The sequence below is a fragment of the Cynocephalus volans genome, chromosome 2, assembly GCF_027409185.1.
Source record: "Cynocephalus volans isolate mCynVol1 chromosome 2, mCynVol1.pri, whole genome shotgun sequence".
Lineage (NCBI taxonomy): Eukaryota > Metazoa > Chordata > Mammalia > Dermoptera > Cynocephalidae > Cynocephalus > Cynocephalus volans.
In genome coordinates, this window is record NC_084461.1 from 97,202,728 (window position 1) to 97,216,418 (window position 13,691).

Sequence of the window (13,691 nt, forward strand, 5' to 3'; positions counted from 1 at the left end):
CCTGAGGCCAAAGGCCTGAGAACCCAGAGATTCCACTGGTGCAAGTCCTAGAACTTGAAGACTGAAGAGTCTGGAATTCTGACGTCTATGGATTGGAGAGAAGAGTGTATCTCAGCTCCAGCGCAGAGAGAGACATTCACCTTTTCCTCTGTTTTGTTCTCTCCAGGCCCCCAGCAGATTGGATGAGGTCCGCCCACATTGAGGGTGGACCTTCCTTATCTAATTCACTCAGGCTCACATGCTAATCTCCTCTGGAAATATCTTCACAGATACACTCCAAAACAATACTTTGCCAGGTTTCTTGGTATTCTTTAATCTATTCAAGTTGACACCTAAAATTAACCATCACAGTAGGTCAACCCTATTTAGTGTGAGAGAGAACGACACAAAGTCATCAATACCAGGAGGCAAGAATCACTAAGGGCCATCTTGGAGAATGGCTATAAGAGCACTTGAAGTCAGTAACACAAAAGAAATGGTCTTTATTTTATAATGTACTCATAAAAAGTCATATTTCACCTTTTGTTTAAAAAAAGTTCAAAATGACAACATGACAGAACTATGTATTTTATTTATCTGAATATTGTGAAGTCCCAATGCATTGAATTGAATTGAAAACCATCATTTGTCTATGATGTACTACACTCTCCTCTGAAGCCTAGAGCCTAGACCTCCGTTTTTAAAATTGTAACTTGATGTTAGTGTCCTTGGGGGCATCTCTAAGTGAAAGGGTATTTCTTCCTCCCATCACACATTCACACGCTTTGCTGGCAGCTGAAAAGGCAGTAATTGAGGGAGGCAATTGGTGGGGGAAATGAATTCTGGCCAACTGCTAAAAATGGAAATCTCAAAACCAGCCCATAACACCCTCCCTTCAAAAGATCACATATAATAACTAACATGCCTATCTACTGCTACCATACTACTAGATTTTCAGTGACAATTCTAATTTTTAAACTTTTTTCTCACTGTCCAACTGTAGGTAAAAGAACATAGATCTGGTTGTCAAATGGGCCCAAATTCAAATTGCTACATTTCCGTTATTTAAGTGACCCTGGACAAGTTAGGTAACCTGTGGGAACGTCAAGTTCCTTGTGTAATGTGAATATGCAGCCATCATGTGGCCCAATGTTTGGTCTTGAAAATATGATTGCTGAATTACACATGTTTCTCCATCCTCCAGGTGCCCTTCAGTGACATCCCCCTCTCCCTGCCTGCTTTATTTTTTTTTCTGGCTGCTGGCCAGTAAGGGGAACTGAACCCTTGACACTGGTGTTATCAGCACCTTGTTCTCCCAAGTGACCTAACTGGCCAGCCCTTCACCCTTTTTAAACCTTTTGCTGGTCTGAATTTTGGCACTAAATAATTTTGGAACTTTGGACAAATAACTTCAATGAACCATTATTTTTCATTTATAAAATAGCAATGTAGTTTTTGCTTTAAATACCTCACAACCTTATTTTGAGGATTATATTAAAATAATGGGTCAATGGCTCTGTAAACTTTAAAGCCTTGGTCAGAAAACTGTTTTGATTTTCCCCCGAAGTGCTTGTTTCTGACTATAAAAGCAACATCTTCACTATACACAATTTAGAAAACTCTTAAAAAGTACATTTAGTAATTAAAATCATTTGTACAATTTTCCGTAACTCGGAGGTAAAAAATTAATAACCATTAATATTCCAATTTTTTTTTTTTTTTTTTTTTTTAGTATAGACTAATTCAGCAAAGAACAAAAACATTTAATTACGGAAAGTTTCAACCTTACACGAAAGCATAAGTATAGTATTATGAACTCTCAGATACCCATTCCCCAGCTTCAACAATTATTAACCTTGCTTCATCTAAACCCCATCTGCCATCCCCAATTATTTTGAAGCAAATCCCCAGACATCACATCATTTCATCTGCAAACATGAAACATATGTCAATATGTTTCTGCAATAGATAAGGAACTTTAAAAACAAAATCACAATATTAGTATCACATATAAAAATTAACCATAATTTATTTCTTAATATCATGATGTCCAGTCAGTGTTCAAATTTTCTCCACAGTCTCGTGTTTTTATACATTTTTTTAAAAACCACACGTTTCGCCCTTTTCCATCTATTTTAAGACATTGGTGTTCCCTCCACCCTGCTGGGTGTCGCGCCTGCCTCCTTGCTCGCACCCCTACAGTAGCACCTGAAAGCGCCTAAAGTGTCCTCCAGCAACAGCGGAGCTGCAGAGCACCGTAAGACAACACGCTGGAAACTGGGGCCCGCGGAACCGAAATTGCGCCTCCCCGCGAGCTCTGGCGGGAGCTCTTGTTCTGTTGCACTGAGGGCGATCTGTGCAGACGCGACTGGCAACGGGAAGCGGAAGCGCTCCTGAGTCTCCAGCTCCAGCAAGCGATTGTACCACGAGAGGCGCTGAAAGGCTGCGTGCGCGGTTCCCATTAGGACTGGAGGGGAGAGGAGCCGGGATTGACCACGGCGACCATGGAAGCGAGCTCAGAGAGCCGCACGGCTAGCTCGCTGTTTGCGGGGTTCCGGGCCTTGGGGCTCTTTAGCAACGACATTGCACACGTGGTGCGGTTCAGTGCGCTGAAGCGCCGGTTCTATGTGACGACCTGCGTGGGCAAGAGCTTCCACACCTATGACGTGAGTGACTTCCTTCATCAGCTTCCCGGGAACCACCCTCCCCGGCCTCCAACTTTGTCCTGGGGCAATCCCGCTTTCTCCTCCCACCTACCAAGGGCTTCCCTGTCTGCCCTTCTCTTCCTTATCCCCTCCCTGTTGTATTTCGCCATCCCCATCACATCCACGTGCTGATTTAGCCCTTGCGTTCCACGTGAAGCGAGTTTCGGAGGCAGCTTGTCCAAACGGGGAGCAATGGAGAACCTCTCAGTTCTGTGGCGATATATTTGTTCAGTAGATATTTGTTGACCTTCCCTTGAAGTTAGCATGATTAAGACAAACCCTTACCCCCCGAGTCCTATTCTTAATTTCTTGCAATAGAAAGACTTGTAAGCCATTTTATTGTGTAATTGGTGACACAAGCTGGATTAGAAATTCAGACTGAGATACACCGGGAGTACGGGAGAGAGTGAGATTAATTATGATTTACGGGGACTCTTCATTTGATAGCAATCCAATATCCCTAAACTTCCCCTGAGCGTCTATTTTCAAGCAACATTGAGTGTCTGGTACATGTCACTAACTCTAAGCCTTGCAGCACTTTGTTTGCAAGGTAGGTTTCATTATTCTGTTGCACCCTTATATAAATTGGGAAAGTAAATCTCAGGAAAATTGTTACTTACCAAGCCCCTCCTGCTTGTTAGTGATGATTTTTCTCTCTTAATAGCTCATCAGTCATTGAGAAAGTATTTTGTTGTTCATTTGTTTCTTTGTCTTCTCCAAAAGCATGTAAGCTCTGTGAGAGAAGGAACCTTGATGATGAGGATGATAATAGCCAGTGTTCATTAAACACTTTTTCTGGAACACATGTAGAGTTGTCTTCCTTGAGGGATTGTGCAAATCAAATTGGTCATTAGCAAGAAGAGCTAAGAATTGGGAACCAGTTGGGTTAGTGCAGGAGAAAAGGGCAGGGAAGAGGCTGGGGTGAAGAATGATTGGATTTCTCCAAGTCTGGGTTGGTAATGGGGAGTGGGTGGAATAGAATGATATTGTCAAATCATGTGGGCGTGTTTGTTGTTACATTCTCCACTCTTGTTCCTTGCTTACTAACTTTTGGTTTTGCTGGTTAAAGTTTCCTCCTGAGATGTAACTTTTCTAAGTTTCTCACTGAAAGAGCTCTTGAAATTATATCTTTGATACACTGTCTTTCCTGACACTGTGTTATGCACAAACATGCATTTTTCTCTATGCTCTATTTCCAAAGAAAGCCTGTGGTTAGGAAAGTAACATATTTGTACATTTTATAAAAATTTAACAATTTACTTATCTGTGCATTGGCATTTAGTCATAAAAAAATGATTTTTAAGGTCCCCTTTAGTTTTAACACCGGTTATGCATATATTTAATTTAATCACAGCATTATGGCATGTAAATAGCTATTACACGAGGACTCTGTACACTTTTCATACTAACCAGGGCATTGGGCTATTTCCTCTGAAACTGAACATAACTTGGCACTAATGAACCGAAGTCACTAATTTGGTCTGCAAGTGTTCTATCCTATGGCCATGGCTATATTAATGTCCCCAGTCAGACTTCCTATAAATTAGCTTTTTCTAAGGCGAAACTAGGCAAGTTATGGATAGATGTGGTGATAGCAGGTAACATTTATTGATCATTTACTATGTGATTGGCTTCATTCTGTTTTATACAAATTTACTCATTGAGTCCTCATAACAATCCTATAAAGTAGGTACTATTTTAATCCCTATTTTACAGATGAGGAATTTGAGGCACCGGAAGGTTAAGTAACTTTCCCAAGGTCACACAGCAGGATAAGTAACCATAGATTGGGGTCACCAAATTACAGTCTGCAAGCCAGTAAACAGCCCACTGTTTGTTTTTTGTATGATCCAGGAGTTATGAATGGTTTTGACATTTTTAAATGGTTAGGAAAAAAATCAAAAGAAGAATATTATTTCATGACATATGAAAACCAAATTTCAGTATTCATAGGTAAAAACTTCTTGGAATACAACCATGTGCATTTGTTTATGTATCATACGTGGCTGCTTTCATGCTATAATGGCAGAGTTGAGTAGTTACAACAGAGATATATGGCCAGCAAAGCCTAACATTTTAAACTATTTGACTCATTACAGAAAAGGTTTGCCTATCCCTTCTATCACCACTCATGGTGACATAGTTGGAAATATAAGCTTTCCTAATAATGAAAATTAGGGTTAGTAAGTGTCTTTTTTAGGAAGGACAGCATAGCAAATTTATGTATGAGGTTATATCTTAATGTTCAGGTGTTAGGTTATTATAATTATTCTTGTTAATGAAAATTTATTTAATCATTTTTTCTTTTTTTTAAATAGGTTCAGAAACTTAGCCTGGTTGCAGTAAGTAAGTGTGGACTTTATTTTGAATTTATGCATGTTTAGTATCTTAAAGACAATATTGTTTAGCATAAATTTAAGACATGCAGAACATATGGAATATATAAGGAATCTAGTGTGTGTCTGATAAATTTACACAGCAAAAAAAAAAAAGTGTGGGACAGGATCATGTTTTGCTTTTTGTCATGTCTTTTCTTTAATCTGGAAATAGTTCTTCAGACTTTGTGTTTCACAACATTGACATTTTTGAGGAGTACAGGTTAGTTCTTTAGAATGTCCTTCAATTTGAGTTTTTCTGATATTTCCTCAGGATTAGACTCAGGTTATGCACTTTGGCAGGAATAAGAAAAAAATGATGCTGAATTTTCAGTGAATTTATATTAGGAGACACATGCTGTTGGTTAGTCCTATTTCTGGCAGTGATAACTTTGATCATTGGTTAAGATAACATCTGTCAGGAAGCTCCATTTTAAAGTTTCTGTTTTGCCCTTTGTAGATAATGGGTATCTTGTAGTAAAATGCATTGAGACTATGTAAATATCCTAGTACTCTTCAAAATTTCACCCCTTGCTTTTAGCATTTATTGATAATACTTGCCTTAATCAGTTATTAGTATGATGGTTGCCAAATAGTGATTTCTTTTTCCATCATTCCTTCTACTATAAGGAAGAGTTTTCCCTTTTCTCACATTTTGGTATTTTTTTTCCCAATGGAAGGGATATTTGTTTTTTGAAAACTGTTTAGTAGAATGAAGTGCTTGTCAGGGCTGAGAGGTACTAGTTTCACCATCAAATATGATCCTTGTGAGAGAAACAGAGGAGACCAATAAGGAATCCAGTGCATATATCTGATAAACTTACTTTAAAAAAAAAAAAAATTAGAAGGCAGAAGAAAGGCACTGTAACCTAATTTGAATACAGTAGTGAATGATAAACCTATAAAAATAGTTTTATAGAAACAAAATCTCAAAATGGAATATGCAGTGTGAAAAATACTTGACAATTTTCTGTCTACTAACATTCCTGCCCCCAAAAGAGGGAAATAAAAAGAAAAGAGCGGTGTGACCATGATAGTGAGAGAGGAATCAAGAAATCGTGTCATGTGAGAAATAGCTAGAGGTGAAAGGTATCTATCCCTTGGAGAAGATTGAGTGGAAACCATACTATCTTTAATTGTATTAAGGGTGGACATATAGAACACCACATAGAGTTTTTTAGGGTTGATCCAAAGAGTTAGACAGATTTAGATTTTGATTTACTTTTAGAATTTTCCTGAGTTATTAGTGAATTTGATGTTCTCAAAGGCACTCACATGAACGCTGGATGACCATCTGCCAGAGTTCTGTGTATTAAATGACAGGTTTTTCAAATAACCTCGTAAATCTTTTCATTTCTTTAGGATTATGTATATATATCTGCAAATCCTAGATATTTGTTCTGTTAGGGAAGGTCAAGGTGATTTCATGTTCTCAGTGTGATAGTTATTAGATATCTAAAATAACACTGAAGTCAAAATTTTATACTCTGATTCTCAGCTTTCACTTTTATTTAAATATATATACATATATTTTAAAATTATAGCCATGAAAAATGTTATATACTTGAAGTTTCTGTTTGTTCCAAGATCTTAAAAATCCTTATTTCTTTTATTTGTATTTTCTCCTAGGTAACTCTGTTCCACAGGATATCTGCTGTATGGCAGCTGATGGGAGACTTGTCTTTGCTGCTTATGGGAATGTTTTCTCTGCATTTGCCCGTAATAAAGAGGTTTGTGTCACTGAACTGTCTTAACTTGTCTTCTGCAGTCGATATGTGGTTGTCATGATAGTGTGGGGAATTTTAATGTTGCCATTCTTTATCTGGAACACTCTGGAAGTGTACAGTTTTTTGGTTTTTTTTTTCCCCAAATACATATTCAGTTTTCTAGAGGAAGAAAAAATTGATCCCACCAAATTGTCAAAAGGCTTAGTTAAAACTGGTGCTTTACTTCAATTGTTTTTTTTTTTTTTTTACTAGAGGTGAATGTCAGAATTACTTGGGCATCTTCTTCAAAATTTTTATGCCCAGTGGGGTCCTCTCTCTGGAGCTTTCTACTTTGTATTTGGTGAGATAGGACTTAGTTGTGTGTATTTTGAAAATGCTTTCCTGTAAGGTTCATATTTGCATTTGCACCACTGCTTTATGTGGATTTGCTTCTTCATTATGCACAACTTAGCCCATAACTCCTTTTCTAAAAACTAGGTGCTTGTTCCCTATGTAGAGAAATCTAGATTCTATGTTTTCTCTACTGCTAAGGAAAGATCTTTTCTGGTCTAAATCTACCAGTTGTTTTCTAAGTTTCTTCTGGGACAACTAACTTGAGAAATGATGTGGCTCTGGTGGTCCAAAATAAACGGGAAAGTGGGAGTGAGGATGTCTAGAGAGCCACATGATAGCATCACTGTACTTATTAGAGTTTGACTTGGAGTGAGGTTCTCACAGTCCTCCATCATCATCACTACCTGTAACAGAGGCAAGTAACTTACCTGTGGAGTTCTTTAATGGATAGTTTGGATTTTTAGGGAGCAGGAAAAATATTGTTTGTTTTTGTATTGTAATTTGTAATTTTCTCTGAGAGATATATGTGTGTGTGGTACTTACACACACCGTATGTAGTTCTGATGAAGACTTTAATTGAAGGAAGTATATGCACAGGTTGGTCAGCTTTAGGGAAAAAAAGTAGGGGTGGAAGGCATCAGAGACCATCAACTGTGGGAAGCTTTTACCACTCCTAGGTCTAAGGGTCAGGGAGAAGAAGTACTGTTGCTGGAGCATGGTGAGAACTGACACCATGGAGAAGGGGTTATAGTTATGGAGAGATCACCTCCTATTAATGGCAAGGGTCTCTATGTCAAAGCAGAAAGGTATAGGGAAGATGTACCCTACGTCCCCCTCCCCCATTTCTTCTGAAAGCCAGCTGGTAATGCAGCCTGTCGAATCAGCCTTACAGAATATACCACTTCTCTGGGATGCATGTAGTAGCACTGGTTAAATTGGGTGAGGGTCTTAGGTATGTGTGTACCTCCTCCTAACCTTAGTTGGGAAGCTGAACCTCAAAGCTCTCATTTCTGTGTTTTTAGTACACACTTTACTTCCTTATTGCTGAACTGGCTTAGGGAGCAGATGCACATGCCTAGTTGCTTGCTATTTATCTATTCATCTCTCCTTGGATAATCAACAATTGGACTATATTTCTTACCACAAGCATATTGAGGATTATCATACTTTTTGGATAACATGAATAATATTGTGTGATGAATGAATAATAATATGAAATTCTTTTAAACTTTGATATTGTAGGTAGTACATACCTTTAAGGGTCATAAAGCAGAAATCCATCTTTTGCAACCCTTTGGGGATCACGTTATCTCTGTTGATACTGACAGTATTGTTATTATTTGGCACATATATTCAGAAGGTAAGAACTAATTTATTTGCTTTATCTTGGAATAGTATTGCGTACTTAAATTAAAAGTCTATGTAAACATAACTTCTATACCAGGGGTTTCACATGTAAACAGTAAAAAAAAAATTTTTTTAAGATAGTATCTTTAACATGAATAAGAAAAAACATTCTAAGTAAGAAAGAGATAAGCAATTTTAGTCAGCCTTATAAACTATTTAATGTGCTTATCTCAACTAATAAATTTTCATTGCAGTTCTCCAAGTTTAATGATTTATATTGTTTTTTCTCTGAAATGAATTTTGATATACACAGCTGAGGAATGCTTAGTTTGTATTTTCAACTTTTTTAGTAAGGGAGATTATAATAATAAACTTGAAGATTTTGTAAGCTGAAGGAAAATATACATACTTTTCCTATAGATACAAGTTAGTGTCCTAAAAGACTGGGTCGGGTCCACTGTGAATAAAATCTGTTAAATTATTTAATGGGTTTAGAATTTTAGCTTATATTACCTCTTGATTATCTCACTGTTAGATGCAGTATGTTTATTTTTAGTATATATCCTAGAGGTTGCCCTCCTCGGAGTTATTCCAATTCTTGTTCAAATGAGTAACCTTTGTCTTTGTTTTGTAGTTGCTTAAGTAGAGAGGGAACAGAATTCAATAAGTATTCCCTGTGTAGATGGTTGTTAAAAGGCCTTTTATAAGATTCCAGAATCTGGTTCTTAAAGTCCAGCAGGCTCTCTCATGATGCTAATGCTCAGCTTTTTTGTTGCTGTTAAAAGCAGCACATTGAATCATTGTCTTCAGGGCGCTGTTTATAGTGACTTTAAATAAAACTGCTGGTTATAAATAGAGGCAAAGATCTTTTAAAATAGCATTCAAAGTAAAGTTTGTGTGATTTTCACTTTTATCTATGCTTCCAAAACTGGGATATACACACCCCTGGGAGTATGCAGCAGTGTGCCAAATAGTATGTGAACCTAAAGATTAAATGAAGTATACCTTCTTTGATACTCAAATTTATTGGAAAATTTAGTGGAAAATTGTTTTTGTCATGGATGAACTGTGAAATAAAAAACAAATTTAGAACACAGGAAATTTTAGCATAACCTAAGATTTCAAAGAATTTTTTCATCTTGCAGCAAGTGACTGCTGGCTATACCATTCCCCACTCCATAGGGTTGTAAGTTCTTTTTCTCCCCTCTATTAGAGGTTCTTTTGTGGAAATGTATGAGAAGCACTTTTCTTAGTTTCACTGAGGTTTGCCTCTCACTTTTTACATCTTATGAGTGGTTCATCTAGCTTCCCAGATATTTGGCTCTATACTCGCTGAAAGAGCTCAGTATAAGCACCTCACTTAGAATGTTTACCCCTGCCTCCTGATCAAATTATAAAAATATTAATGCTCTTTCCTAGGGTCACTTTTTAAAAAAATTTTATTTTTCTTTTCTGTAAACCAATTTAGCAGTGAGTTAGTAAACTTCTAGTAGTAGTAATATATCAGAACTTATAGAAAATTTTTCACAGTCTAAATTACAAGTTGCCTCTGATCACATTTATTTTATTTCTCTAGGAATTTTTATAGGTTAGTATGTAAGTCTTTGATTCATATTAGCATATAAATTTTTGATATGATAACCTTAATTTGAGTGATAAGTATATGGATACATGAATATTTCAAACTATTTTATAAAAAATAATTATATATTATTTATAACTTTCACTTTTATAGAGGAATATCTGCAATTGACTTTTGATAAGTCAGTATTTAAAATTTCTGCAATTTTGCATCCAAGTACCTACTTGAATAAAGTACTTCTGGGCAGTGAACAAGGAAGCCTGCAGTTATGGAATGTAAAATCCAAGTAAGCACTTTATTTTGAAAATAACATAGTTCTCATCTTATCCTTATCTACTACTTCTTAATGCATACTTAAGTCTCTCAATTCTCCCTGTCTTTATATGTTTATTTAGAGGGCTGTCAATAAATATGCCTGGGTTTGGAGTTGTTAGTCATGGCATTGCATATGTGAAAGCTGGCATGTGGTCCTGATACATAGCAGGAAGCTTCATAAATGCTCATTGAAAGCTATATACTAATAGCCCAGTAACTAAAGATTCCATACAGCTGTAGAGAGGGCTCTAGTAAAGTGATATAAGATCCATCAGAAAATGATAATTATGAGATCGTCATGGGATAGCTTCTAGTTTTTGATAAACTAAGAGGGAAGATGAGGCAAAGCAAATGTGTGTTAATTTAGTGCTAGCATTTAGAAATGGTTTTCAAGGTAAAAGTACTTCCATCATCAACCACAAATAAATATCTACTATAATATTATTGGTATAGCTGGAGGGCTAGATAAATAATATTGAGTACTTCTGCTTGTTATTTGAACATTTATCCAGAGAAAAGGGTGGCAGCTCAGGCTTCTTTGTATAGCATTTAAAAGAGCAAACAAAAATATTTGACCATTCAAATTGTGTTTTCCATAGCCCTTATAAATTCAGAATGGAAAATAAGATTATCAAAGGTTTAATGTTTATCCTAGTCCTTAGTTTTGAATCAGTGTTTCAGTTCAATTTAACAAAGACCATTGACTGCCTTCTCTGTGCTAGGCTCAGGCATAATGACTGAGCTATATTGTCTTTGCCCTTAAGGTTATTTTTCTTAGGTTCTTCATGTGATGCTTACATTCTTTACTATAAGTATTGTTATATAATTATTGAGTTAAATAATCTGTGTCCATTTACAGAATTTAATACTTGATTTAATACTTCAATGATAATTTTTGTGATTTCAGATATCTGTGCTCTGTGGACTTATTTTTTATCATTTATGACTTGATTCTGAAATTGACAGCAGCATCACTACTGTCATGTAACAGTCATATAACATGCAAGTAATATTGTACTTAAAATATATATTCCCTTTAGTGACGATGTTTCTAGAAACATGTTGCAGTGGAAAACAAGATCTGCCTGCACTCTTACTCTTAGATATTTTTTAATGGTATTCTATGATGTAAAATGTTTTTTACTCATATTTTTCCCCATACTTGGACATTTAGTTTCTTAAAGAGGTGACGTAGTAGTTAGCTCGGAATTTAGAATCTGGACATCATTACTTGCTAACCATGTGAACTTAGCTTAATTATTTCACATAATTAAGATTCTCAGTTTCTTTATTTGGAAAATAATAATAATATTTACCTCATGGAATTATTTTGAGTATGAAATAAGGTAATATATGTACTCAGAATAGTGTGTGGCAGAGAAAGAACTTAATAAATATCACCTGTTATTTCACTTTTTAGTATTTAGTTGATTTTGTTTTCCTCCTCACCCCTCAAAAATAGCTTTCAACTATTTTCTTTTTGTAGTAAACTTCTGTATACATTTCCAGGATGGAAAGTTGGAGTGACAGCTCTTCAGCAGGTTAGTATCTTTCTAAGTTGAAAAAAAACCAGAGTTAGTAGTGGGATCTTTTAGTTTCAGGAATCAACCATATTTTTAGACCTAAAGACAAAATAATACTGTATAGAGTCTATTTTATCTTTATAACTGTTACCTTGAGGAAATAGAGCTTTGGAAACATAATAACTGTGCATATAAATGTCTGTGGAATCCTTTGTGCGTGGAATTAGGCTTTAAACCTGTGCTTTCTATGGAACCTTGTTGGCTAATCATTTTGGAAGTGTGTATTTCAGTGCCTTGTGCAGAATGAAAATGACATGTTCAATGATAAAAGGAAGATTGTAGGTCATACAGTGAAATTTATCAGGATGTTGAGATGAGTAATTTAAAATAATTGGGAGCAAAATCCAAATGTTTGATTCAGTGGTGGACTCTTCCAGAAATAACTGCTTTTTGTTTTTATGAGTTTGCAAAACATCTATAAAAGAATGAATGTATGTCTGCAGAGAATCTGGTATGTCTTTTGGTCACATAGCCAGTATAACATTATCTTTCTAAATATCCATGGTCTATACCTGCCCAATTTATATGCATTTTTCTCATCCTGTCTCACTGACATCAACCTTGCTCCACTTTTACCTATTCAGAAGACCCCAATGGTTTCAGATGATTAGGTCACTTGAGGGTAAGGGATCATATTTGTTTTAGTATCGCCAGCTTCTACACAGGGTCTCATGTCTAGTAGGCTCTTTATGGCATATTAGTAAAATGTTAAGCCTGATTCCATTGTGTAATGATATTAGACATTGATCTGGGCTAAAATAGAAAAACTCATAATAGAGCCTCTGTATAAGACCATTGTATTATAGACCATTATAAGATGATTATAATCATAGAATTTTAAAGATAGGATAGACTAATTGTAAAACTTTTTTGCCTTTTAGCATGTTTTGTAGGTTTTTCCTATTTTCCTTGGATTATGTAATGTAATTGAAGTTGGCCACTTATGTTGCCATGCATATGGCAAGCCTTTATATGTTTTCTAGGCATTGTCTCCTTTTTGTTTTCATCCAATCAGTGATCTGTAGTGATTTTACATATCAGCTTCCTTCTCTGTTTTGCTGTTTTCTTACCAAGTCAGCTATGTTTTGCAGGTTGGGAGGGGGGATGCTGACTGGCAGAATTGAAGGTGGGAAATAGTTTGGAAAAATCATTGCTAAATACTTCCATGCTGAATAGCAATTTAAGTATGCCAGAATGGTAACACTTGTTAGGTTTTTTTGCCACCTTTAGGAAGATATTCCATTATTCCTTTTGATAATACATAAGTAATAATGCATATCATCAAAGGATCATTGAATCTATTTTATTTAAGAAAATAAAAGATTGAGTAATTTAATTTTCAGGCACCAGCTGTGGATGTTGTTGCTATTGGTCTTATGTCAGGCCAGGTTATCATTCACAACATTAAATTCAATGAAACATTAATGAAGTTTCGTCAAGACTGGGGACCCATTACTTCAATCTCATTTCGCACAGGTAACTTTTAACTTATTTATTGATATGAACTAAGAACACTTAAAATACATTACTTTAAAGGTCATGGAAATTTTTTCTTCTTGTAGTTTAGTTTAATAGAAAAGAATAAAATCCTATAATAAAAGGAGGCAAAGGAATATGGATAGATGACTGGTGTATAGTTCTTTTAACTTTGCGTGTATGGGATAAAAGGGTCGAGAGAAGAGTGGTGAAGTTTAGTTGTTTGGGGAGGTCTGTAAGTGTTTTCCTTAATGTAGTTTATTTTAATA

The 13,691-nt window shown here is 35.8% G+C and overlaps 1 protein-coding gene across 1 annotated transcript in view; it reads left to right on the top strand.

Moving 5' to 3' along the window:
* The first annotated feature begins 2,395 nt into the window (after nucleotides 1-2,395).
* The window catches only part of WDR36 (WD repeat domain 36), a 38,552-nt gene continuing 27,256 nt past the window's right edge, over nucleotides 2,396-13,691 (top strand). Inside the window, exons 1-7 of the mRNA XM_063086439.1 lie at nucleotides 2,396-2,645; nucleotides 5,003-5,030; nucleotides 6,689-6,789; nucleotides 8,362-8,479; nucleotides 10,202-10,334; nucleotides 11,850-11,904; nucleotides 13,290-13,422. Of these exons, the coding sequence (XP_062942509.1) occupies nucleotides 2,484-2,645; nucleotides 5,003-5,030; nucleotides 6,689-6,789; nucleotides 8,362-8,479; nucleotides 10,202-10,334; nucleotides 11,850-11,904; nucleotides 13,290-13,422 (730 nt within the window). The 5' untranslated portion in view covers nucleotides 2,396-2,483. The remainder of the gene's footprint in view (nucleotides 2,646-5,002; nucleotides 5,031-6,688; nucleotides 6,790-8,361; nucleotides 8,480-10,201; nucleotides 10,335-11,849; nucleotides 11,905-13,289; nucleotides 13,423-13,691) is intronic.